We start from the raw sequence: 11,064 nt of genomic DNA on the forward strand, positions 1-11,064 counted from the left end.
ATCCTGATACAAAAATCCTGAGATAAAGGTGGTAAATCAGGCACCTTTCCTTAATAACCCACCTTCCAGAATGGGGTTGGCCTCTAGGATTTGCTGCTCTATCCAGGAATGCTGGCCACTGACAGCTGCCAAAAACTGCAGTATTAGCTTTGTGCTTTCAGTCTTCCCAGCTCCAGATTCTCCACTGCAGTGAGAAACAAGATCATTACAGATTTCCTTTCTCCTTTTTTGGCTAGGGAGCAAAATGGCAGAACAAGTTAAACATGAAACAAATCCCATGTGTATTTACTCTGTGAATGGCAGATCAGACTGCCTTTCATGGAGGACTGGAGAGTTTTAGTCTCACATCATCTTATCTGCTAAAATGTATGTGGTTTTTTTAGGCTTAGCCTGAGCATTAAATTCTCCCACTGATAAAAACAAGCAGAACCATGGAAGACATTCTGTATCAGTGCAAATTAAATGACCACTTGCTTTTCTTCTTTAATGCATTACCAGACTTTCCATGCTAGTCTTAGCACATCAGCTGAGTTTCCTCAGCTATAATCAGATATTATTGCAATGAAACTGTCTGATGATCAAGAGGAAGTGGATACATGTTATGTGTTTATGGAATGAAGAAAGCTTCCCTCCATCTTCAGGTTAGCAGAGGTGGTTTCTCTCCAGGAAATCTCTGTCCTCAGGAAATACACGTAACATAAGTCATGTCCCCAAGGTAAAAGATAGCCTTGCATCACACAGGCTCGTGTGTTATGTTTCTACATGTAGTGACCATGTGCTGATTCAAACATTCAAAGATTCTGGGGGAAAACAGTGGACTTCAGAAATCTTTTGCTTCTGTTCTCCCTTTGGCAGCCCTAGCTGGAAATGGAAATATTTCCTTCTTGTCTCTAGTTCTGTCTGTGCCCTTCTGTTTGGAAGGCCTCCTATGTCCACTAAGGTACCCCAAAGCCATTCCAGACCTGATTTCTGCTACTTGTCCTCTCTGAGTCCAGTCTCACCTGATGACACAGCACTGGTCTCTCTTATTCCTCTTCATATTGAAATAGCAGTTGTCCGCAATGGCGAAGACGTGAGGTGGCAGCTCTCCAATCCTCTTGTTACAGTACAGTCTGATCTGATCAACTGTGTACAGGGGCAGCAGCTGGTATGGGTTCACTGCTACCAAGATTGATCCTGTGTAAGTCTGGAAAACAGTTACGAGTGTTACCTCTAGCAGCAAACCTGCAAACGTGAATGCAATCAAAGCCACTTGCAATATGAATCTGAACAGAGGCAGGGGGGAAGCCTGGGAGATCCATAGCTTAAGTGGGGCTGAGAGCCTGGTTCCTCACTGTGAGCTGCTGTTGAATATCCCAGGATATGGAGGTTTTTGGGAAAGGGAGAACTACAGCTATAATCTCCTCGCCAAATCACAGCTCGGTTCAGTCTCAAGCTAAAGCACAAAGGAAGTACAATTTGACATGGCATTTCTGTGCGTTATCATAAGCTGTTTTGTAGCGTTTTGTCGAGCTGCTTTTGTTTTCCAAGTACAGATGAAGCTGAACTTTGCTAATAGGCAAAGTTAGGGTTGTGTTATTCATGCAGCCATTTATTAACATTCATAAACAACAGCACCATTGAAATGAAGGAGGCTGTTGAAGGCTGTGGAAATGCAAGGCAATAATATTATTCATGAACCTGTACATAAGACAACTGCAAACTCCTGGAGTTTAATATAACAGGTCTATACACACATCTTGGCAGTTATAATGGCAGCATCTATAAAATCAGCGCTTGTTTATGCTAAACATCACCACAGCTGTGTTGTGAGACACAGTTCCTTTCACATGAAGGTATTGATGTCTACAACATGGGAGAAAAAGCATGAAAAAATTGGAATATTATCATATTACAAGCTGGGAACTAAGGAACAATGAAACTAAAAATGTCAAGTTGCTCCAAGTCACAGATGAAACCTGTAATGGACAAGAAATGAAATCAGGTGTCCTAAATATACTGATTTATTCTCTATTTTACTACATCAAAATCAAGTAACCGTTGGATTGGACTGGAGGACCATCCAAATCACATCACTGTGTACTAGGTCCTGTGTCACAGCTGCAGGGAACAGCAGCACTGAGCTGTAACATGGACTGGGTTTAGCCACCTGTCAGCCGTTGGTGTGAACAATCACTCTGGGAGGAAATAAGCAGGGTCACTACCCATGCATATCTCTGTGATTTCCAAGACTGCTGTTAACTCCCTTCTTCACAGCCAAAGTACTCCAATGAAAGAAGAGAAAACCTATGCTGTATCTCCTTGGTAAAGGAAGCAGAGGGCCCCACGTATGGAAGGCTTGCAGGCTGTTCAGGTCACTCTGCTAAACACGTGGCACAGGTCCTTCCTGAATGTACTACGCCTGGTGACCTTGGCACTCACGTAGATTTTGTGCTGCTGGTGGCGGATGAGGAGGTTGTGCACCATGCCTGCTTCATGGAGATCCCCGAGGCAGATCATGTCTTCCACCCCTTGGGCAGAGGAGGGGTGCATCAGGCGCACCAGGTGCATGTTCCGGGACGTGATCCAGTGCTCCTGGAAAAGGCAAGGCAGCGGTTTTAATGTGCTGTGCTGTTGCTCGGAGGCAAACAAAGGTGAGCCATGTTAGACCAAGCTTCAGTGTAAGAGATGCTCAAACGAGCATATATAACTGAACAAGCTTCAGTGTAAGAGATGCTCAAACAAGCATATTCTAACAAACACTTGATTGAACTACAGAAATTACCTGGTTTGTTGCTCCCCAGGACAAGGTGATTTGAAATGCTGGATGAAACCATTCAGGTGGGTCCTGGACATCACCAAGTTTAGCATCGTTCAAAGCACAGTTCTGCCAGGTCATTACAGCTACATCATGTGTGAGGCAGGGATGAAACCCCAGCCCAACTGGTTTCAGTGGGATCATGATTTCACCTAAAGCTCTACTAAATTTAGAGACTGGAGCCTGTCCATTTCCTTTTCTTAACTACATAGATATAACCTCTAGCTTAGGGATTTCTGTATCTTCACACTGTTGAGACCTGGGGACCCTAGGGTATCACCCTATACTTGCCTTATTTTTATATTAATTCTTTCAGTGTAACCTACCAGCCATCATCAAAGTCAGACCACTTGGCTAGATGGAGCTTTGGTCTGGCCAACAGAGCCATTCTTTTGTATTTTTACTTTTCAATTTTATATTAATCTTTTACAGAAAGTTATAGCATAGCCCACCTTGCCTTCATCATCCTCCAGTAAGATCCGTCCTGAGTCAGATTCCTTCACAACTGCCCCGATAGGCACATTAAATTCACTGTTTGGTTGAGTTTCCAGCCACACATGATCACCCTGGGGAGAAGAAAAGCTGTTGTCAAGTACAGTGACATGTTTTATGCCATGTAGGCAGGCATCTCTTGGCCTTAATCTTTTAGTGACTTGATTTCTTCAGCAGTATTTAACTGGGTAAGTTCTTACTGCTCGCAGGCAGTACAGTCTAATGGTTATAGTATCAGGACCTCTGCATTCCCCTCCCAGCTCCACAGCTGACCTGGAACATGAGTGTGGACAGCTCATCAAGCCCAGCTGTCTCCCAAGAGGAAACGAGGCAACACTTCTTACAAGGACAGCAATTACTGCACAGTGAATGCTGGTAAAGGGCCTTGGCAGCCCCACAGTAGCTATGATATTCTGTCAGAAGTGAAGCTTGAAAACATAAACTTCACCAGGAAAAGGAACACCAGACAAACAGATGTACAAAGTAGATGCCTGGAAATGCAGAGGGCTCTGTTGCAAGAGTTTTTAGATATGTGTTCTTTTTGCTATAGCTGGAATCACTCAGAAATGTGAGTGCATCCCTGATCTCTCTTCAGAAAAAAAACCCAAACCCAAACCCATTCTTTATTCAGCCCAGCTGCTCGCTTCCCTTTTGCAGAGGTGTAGCAACATCCTCCATCTCTGCAGAGCAAGAAGCAGCAGAACTGCTCTGCTCTCACTGGAGGAAAGGTGTGAGCTACAGCTGCCCTTTCCTAGGAGTGAGCACCGTCTTGGTGTCAACTGCTCTAATGTCCTGGTTATGCTCCCCAGCTCCAGCCCCCTAGGAATACCTGCTCTTGGTCCAGGCACTAATACAGATTCAAACAGAAAGCTTTACTGTAATGGCTGGAATGAAAATTGACCAAGGCTGTAGTTTTTCCATGGGTAGTTCATACTTACACCTGCTGAGGAACCGACTTTCTAACTGAGTGTCTTGTTTTATTCAGCTGTTGTTACCTGCTGCAGCATTTGCTGTCAAAGATTTGTGTTTTACTGAAAAATTGTTTATTTTTCCTCTCAAAGTACTTTATGGGCTTGTGCTTAAAAGCAAATAACAGTAGTGTAAAGCGTCTGCAAACATCGCAGAAGGCTGTGAAGAATTACACAGACCAACAGCTCTCATTTCCGTTGAGCAGAACCCCAGAGGCAATCTGTGTAGTTTCAGTGCCACACCTTGTGACAGAGGTCACCAGCGCAGCATGAGCACAGCCGGGCTACGCAAAACACCTCTGCATCCCTAGTCTAGGCTGATGTTATTTCACATCTTGGTATCATTTTATAACGCTTGATACTGGGTCATGGCTACTTTCTTTCTGAGGTGGACCATGATGCTAAGGTATTTTTTCTGCTTTGGGTTCAGGCTAGTCAGTAAATGACAGCAAAGAATGGGACTTACCTTTCTGAAAACCACCATTATGTTTCAGATCACTGTATGTAACCTGCAGTGCCAAGAAGAACATAACGTCAGGCTAGAAAAGGGCTCAGGCTTTGATCAGAACTGACAGTGGGGTGGAGATGTTTCCTTGTAAAAATAGCAGTGACATGCCTTAAAATAATGATGGCTACAGATTTCGTTAAAGCAGAAGAGATCATAATAAGCTATACTCAGTGTAGAAACAATGAAACCATCTACGTGAAGCGCTGGGCTGATGGTCTGCTCTGACTTCTACCGCATAACCTTGAGATGCTCTCAACCCTGTGTACATTTTCATACCAAACAGTTCCCTTCATCAAATGCTGGGTACGTTTATTGGCTTAACTTCAAGTTTGGCTCAAAAATAAGAAGACCCCACAACGCAATGTAATCCAATGCACAGTGGAGTGACCTTTTCTGGTCCCTTGACCCAGCAGTTCTATAAAGGCATATACAGCATGAATTGAGGAGGGTATCTAAGCAAGCCCAGAATGATTTACCACCTTAAAGCCATCATAACATGTGCTGAAAATAACTAATTATCAAAATTACGAAATCTATGGTGATCTCAAAGTGAAAGAAAATAGAAACTTCAAGAGCTGAAAGACTGCTGATGTGGAAGTCCAATGCTAACACATTTTAAAGCAGAAGTTTTAAATTAGATTTTCACATAAGTGACCCAATAACAAGAAGTGGAATATCACACTTAATAATAAAAGCTGGCACATGGAGAAACTGCAAGTGCTGTGTCCCCAGTACAGCACCTGCTGACTGTATTAAGGATTTATTTTCCCTGGGAGACCAGGGCAACCTCCAGAGCTCATCTGAAACTAAGTTCTCAATTTAGTGGCACAATATCTACAACAATTTAGCAATGCAACATGAATGGGTTCCTTCGGGCTGCTTGGGGTTTTTTCCTGTGGTTTTCTTGCACTTTCACAAGAAGGGCCTTGTGTCTTTCAAATTCTTATGGCAAAGCCCTCATGTTTTTATTCAGGAACTGGAGCTGCATATTGATTTCAAGAAAGCGCTGACGTGTTACCATGAGCAATGCGAGGTGGTACAGAAGCGTGGTACCTAGCAAACACAGGCCAAAGGTGGGCCATGATCAGCGACAGTGACTCACAACCTACAGATGGTTTTTCACCTGCTCCAGAAACCAGAACACTGCAACGGAGCAGAAACGTGTGCCCAGAACAAAGATGAAGCACAGCCATACTGTGGCACATCAAAGGTACAGCTCCCTCCGGATCCAGTCTGTTATAGTAGCCAAGAATGGACGTGTGGGTAGGAAGCCCTGCATAATCCTGGAATATGCAATTCCAACACTGAAAATGCTTATTTCCAGTTCAGTCCTAAGGGCCAACCCCCCATCCGCTTACATGGCTGCTTTCTGACAACGCCTGGCGTTCTCTCTTGCTTTTCTTTGCAGCACCGTAAACAAAACTGCACCCCACAGGATGAGAAATTACCTCTCCAGAAGAAATCTTCGCTGTTTGGTGTCTGCAGCTTTGCTCCTTCTTTTTCATCAGCATTGGAGTAAGAAGGAAAAGAAAGGTGAAACTGGTACTGGTGCCATTAAGGAATCTCTCACCAAGTGCCAGTTCCCCGCTGCGCAAAGGAGGAAATGACTGGAGCATGGTTATTTATTACAGGACTTTGCTCCCGGTTCAGCATATATGTCATTTCCAAGTCAAGTGTTCCAGTAAGCAGGAAGGCCAATTCTTGCCTGGGTGAACCTTAAACTTCAATATCTCCACTCTGCCTGAATCCTTTCAGATTTCTGGAAAGCATTCCCAGAAGAAAACCCGTTAGCAGCTGCTCTGCTGCTGCTCCACCACCACTGACTTCCCTGGGGGTCTCCTGGAGTCACCCCGTTAGATAAGAGGAAGATCAGGCCCTCATCTGTCCTCTTGGTTTTACACGGCTCTTTCTGCAAGGTCAGAAAATGCACATTGGTCTGTGTCTTGTGGGGACTGTGTTTCACAGAACCCAGAGCTAAAGGTAAAATGAAGTCATGGCACTGAACTGAAATTAGGAGTCACACGTGCATATAAAGGAACTGGGATTTCTAGCCCATTTGTTTAAAACGTCTTGGTTTTGATATCACTGATTGATCTCCCAACAAACACTCTGTCCCTGTGTCCCAGCATCTAGGTGCGTGTTAACTCCCTACCTGCCCACTGCTCTCTTTCCAAATTGGTACAAGATGGCCAAGGGCTTCCCTCTTTCTTGTTGCCCCACATGGATTACTCTCAGTGATCTTGTGTCCTCCTTGCCTATCCTGTTAAATTCCAGCACTAGATGTGATGTCTGGGAAAGAAGCAGAGGTGTAGTAAACCTTTAGCAAGGCAAATACAGGGTTTCTCCAGCCAGAGCAAGTACCCAGGCACATCTCAACCCTAATGGTGAGCCCAAACAGTGGGGATGAGGTTTTTTCCACCTACCTTAACCCAACTGGAGGAGCTTCCTCCAGGGCACTGTACACACTGGGTGGCTTGCCTCACTGTGCACTATTCTGTATGCCCTGGATTAAACACCAAAATGTGCAATTGTGAGCATGTGCTAGTCGCCCTAACCATTAATTCCTATTTTCTTGTTTCCTAGGTTCAATGTAGCTGCACACCAAAAAGCCTCCGTGTCTGAGACAGATCCTTGGGGCTCCTGCTGCAGTGCCATATCCAAATCAGAGGTAAGCAAGCACGGCAATTAATAGTTGGGAGTAATGTGTCTTGATCCATGTTACATATTTGTGGTTTAATATTAAACCTCCTTACCTGAGGTTTCTGTTTCACTTTTATAGCAGAAATGAAGATACACATGCAGAAATTGAGCAAAGGCCCTTTGGGAGGTGAGCTTTTACAGGGAGGCAGGAAACCACAAGGCAGAGAGGAGAGCTGCCTTTACATTTCTAACTGTGCAAACCATTCTTACTTAAGGATTTTGCCTCAAAGTACACGATGAACAATATTTCAAGTACTGGTTTTATTAGAGGAATGTCAAATATTGGCAAATAACTCGAAGTACATACCTTTATACTACCAAGGCAGAGATCTAAAACCAAAGCTTTCTGTGAATTAGACTGCAGGGAAAAAAAGTGTCACGCGTATTTCTTCAGCAAAGTAAGCTGAAATCCCCAATGGAGTGTGTTTTAAGGCAGAGAATCTCATTCTAAAAACACACCCATTTTTAACACTTGTGACTGAGATGCAGGGAAGGTGCAATTTCAGAGAGAAGTACAGTATTTCTGCCCTAGTACAGTATATAAACTCTAGGAGATGGAAACACGGGGATCTCCAGTCTGAAAGAAAAGCACGACTCATAGCATGGCTGAAATACATCTCGGAAGGCAGATGGGTTTCCACGGTTAAGTCTAGACATACCCAGAGCCAAAACAAGCTGAAGGTGTAAAGACTTGGTGTATCAAGTGGAAGCAGCCTGGATGCTTTGTAAAGCACATGTACCCGATGAGAAAAAGGCTCCTTCAGAGCAGGGCCTGCGAGTGAACAGAGGGAGCTCAGGTTTAGGAAGTCACTGAGCTGTTCGGTTGGAGAAAGACAGGAGCCTGCCAGGAGAGAGGAGCTGTTCACTGCTGCAGACAGAGTTTGGTGAGGGGCTGTGCAGGGCACAGCCACGTTTGCAGTTGTAATGAGCGGTAATTTGTAGTACGGTCTAGGCTGATGAATAATGCACTGAGAATGCAACAAATGAAAATGGGATAATCCCTAGTGAATTTAATCCTGCTGTTGTTCAGAGCAATGGGTCTGTCCAGATAGACATGTGTTAACAAAACTGCCCCTTCCTGACAGCTTCCTAATTAAGAGATTGATGTCAGGATCAAAGGGTTTAATTTGCACATGGCACTACCTCTCACATTTCCTCTCCAGCTAAATCAAAGTGGCCTTGTCATTCCTGCATCGCCGAGTACGAGGTGCCCAGCATCATTTTATGTTAAATTAGTTTTTTGTCTGAGATTTCTGAAGGGAGGTGGATTTCATATAACGATCTGCAATTTAAATTCTTCATTCAGAAGCCCTCCTCTCTCCACTAACCTCCTTCCCTTCCTCTAAGCAGATTTGTAGCTTTAAGTCACTGATGTCTCTTAACTCCCAAAGGCGTACTGCGGGGAACAAAGCAAACTAAACAAGAGGTACATACCGGTAAAGGATTTCCAAGTGCATCCCTTGGTTGTCTGGAGCATTCTGTCCCTCAGGAAAAGGCTTATTTCATCCCAGCCAGTTGGTGATGTTGTACAGAGAGGCAGAGCGGCGGGGCTGCGGGATCTGTGTCATTACACACCTTCACACGCGCCAAGTGGGCGCTGCTTACTCCGCTCGCTGGAAGGCAGGTCATTCTCCCCCACTGGGCAATCCCATTATGGTCTGAGTGTCACTCCATCCTTCCTTTTGGGATGCGGCCAAGGCGGCATTACAAGAGTAAGTTACGGGCTGGGAAGTGCCAGGCTCTGGCTCATGAGGGACACAGACAAGCGGGCGCACGCGCCAATGCGCACACACGTCAGCTGCAGAGCAGCCATCGGTGCCCAGTTCAGCGCTGCTGAGGTGAGGTTGCCTCAGACACGGGTGCACCCGCTGCTGCCCGCTGCACGTGAGCTGTCACCACGCTGGGCTCGCAGTCAGGAGGCTTCCTTTCAAAAAGATGGGGATTCATAACTGTTGGGAAGGAACCTCTGTGCCTCCTTCCGCTTGCAGGAATTGCAGAAATTCTCTGCTCTCTCATCAACGCAGCCTCAGTGCTGCTGGAATTTGGGGCAGTGGCTTGCCATCACTACAGCATGTGGGATATTTATAAATGACTGACCTGCAGGGCAGGCCACCATCGAACTCCTGCGTGGACCTTCAGTGTGTGGTAGACTTGGTGTTTTCTGGGCACCTTGGTACAATTTCCTGGTACCTTGGTACGCAGTATTAAAACCCTTCTTGTTTGTTTCTATTTCTGTTTCCCCTCGTCCATTATTTTCTGTTACATTACTCCCAACTCGTTATTTCCTGCCTTAGTGCTTTATCTGTAGAGAACTTTATCTGTTGTGTTGTAATGAGTCACAGTGGAGTTGTCATACTGCCTTCCATTTAGACAATTGTAAAACGCCATTGAATTTCTTTATGGAAGTCAGATAAGTGAAACACCAGGAGCTTCCCATCACATACTGCACATGTGCCTGCTCCTTCCAGCAGAGATCCAACACAGTGCACAGAGCGAACGGCAGTAAAAATACAGGGGGAGAAGGAAAAAGGACACGATACCACTGGAAGTGTGCTCTGAGGATCGCTAAGGGACCTTTAGGGCTACCTGGAAAGCCCTGTAGAGCTGTAAGCACCGAGACATTCTCTCCATGTCTTCTAGAGAATGCTTTGAGGGGAGGGAATAGAGGGTTTTCTGCATTTTTGCTAAGAATATAGGATTGTATCCAGGAAACTTCTGACTGCACTGCAGAAGACACTGTAGAAGATGCTGAGTAACAGCTGAATTCAGAGAGTTCAGCTGGATTTAACACGGTGCACGAACTCCCTGCGTTTGACTGTGCTTGCTGCTGGAGCATGTTAGTTAATAACGGCTTAACCTTTGTGCCATCCATTCTGGAGTGCTCTAGCACAGAGAAATAAGGACTCATTTTGCCCGAGCTCTGAACTCACTGAACGGTGATGGCCCTGAAGGAGGGTGTAGCATGTGGGATTATACAAATCGCTGTTGTTTAGGAACATCCCGAACACACCTCAGCAGTTTGCTGTTTGTTACACATTAACCTGTGCCCTCTTAGCAAATGAAGATATTTTGCTTGCCACAGAAGAAGAAGAGAGGCAGCAGACCAGCACCGTGTGCATTCATTAGGCTTTCCATTTTAACATGACGCGTCGGTGACAGAAGCCATCTCTAGTAATCCTGCACTGACACACCGTAGGCGTGCCAAATAATTGAATAATGCAACTGCTCAGAGGATAGAGGTTACTAAAACAGCACACAACAACGTCTCAGAAAGACACGGCTCCTTCTGGCCCTGTGTTTTCTCCGGAAGTCAGCAATTACAGGGGAGTTCGGGGCTAACTTTCAGTTGATGCTGAAGGCTAAATCTGGAGGAACCACCCACACGCGAACCAGATTGAACCACAGCTTCAGCTAGGACACGCAGACCTAAATTCCTTCAGGCAAGTAGTCCTTGGTTTCCACTGTGAGCTGTGGGTCGGCCAGCAGCGCCATCCACACTGTGGGTCCCTGTCACGACATCCCGAGCCAGCAGCACCATCCACGCTGTGAGCTCCTGTCACGACATCCCGAGCCAGCAGCACCATCCACGCTGTGGGCGC

The 11,064-nt window shown here is 45.5% G+C and overlaps 1 protein-coding gene across 1 annotated transcript in view; it reads right to left on the minus strand.

Annotated features, from left to right (window-relative positions):
* The window catches only part of MYO7B (myosin VIIB), a 42,394-nt gene extending 37,653 nt beyond the window's left edge, over window positions 1-4,741 (minus strand). The window contains exons 1-5 of the mRNA XM_010188007.1: window positions 4,724-4,741; window positions 3,250-3,363; window positions 2,422-2,574; window positions 1,002-1,186; window positions 63-184 (exon numbers count right to left, since the gene is read on the minus strand). Coding sequence (XP_010186309.1) covers window positions 63-184; window positions 1,002-1,186; window positions 2,422-2,574; window positions 3,250-3,363; window positions 4,724-4,741 — 592 coding nt within the window. The remainder of the gene's footprint in view (window positions 1-62; window positions 185-1,001; window positions 1,187-2,421; window positions 2,575-3,249; window positions 3,364-4,723) is intronic.
* Between the last annotated feature and the right edge of the window lie 6,323 nt (window positions 4,742-11,064).

The sequence above is a fragment of the Mesitornis unicolor genome, unplaced genomic scaffold (assembly GCF_000695765.1).
Source record: "Mesitornis unicolor isolate BGI_N332 unplaced genomic scaffold, ASM69576v1 scaffold39077, whole genome shotgun sequence".
Classification (NCBI taxonomy): Eukaryota; Metazoa; Chordata; class Aves; order Mesitornithiformes; family Mesitornithidae; genus Mesitornis; species Mesitornis unicolor.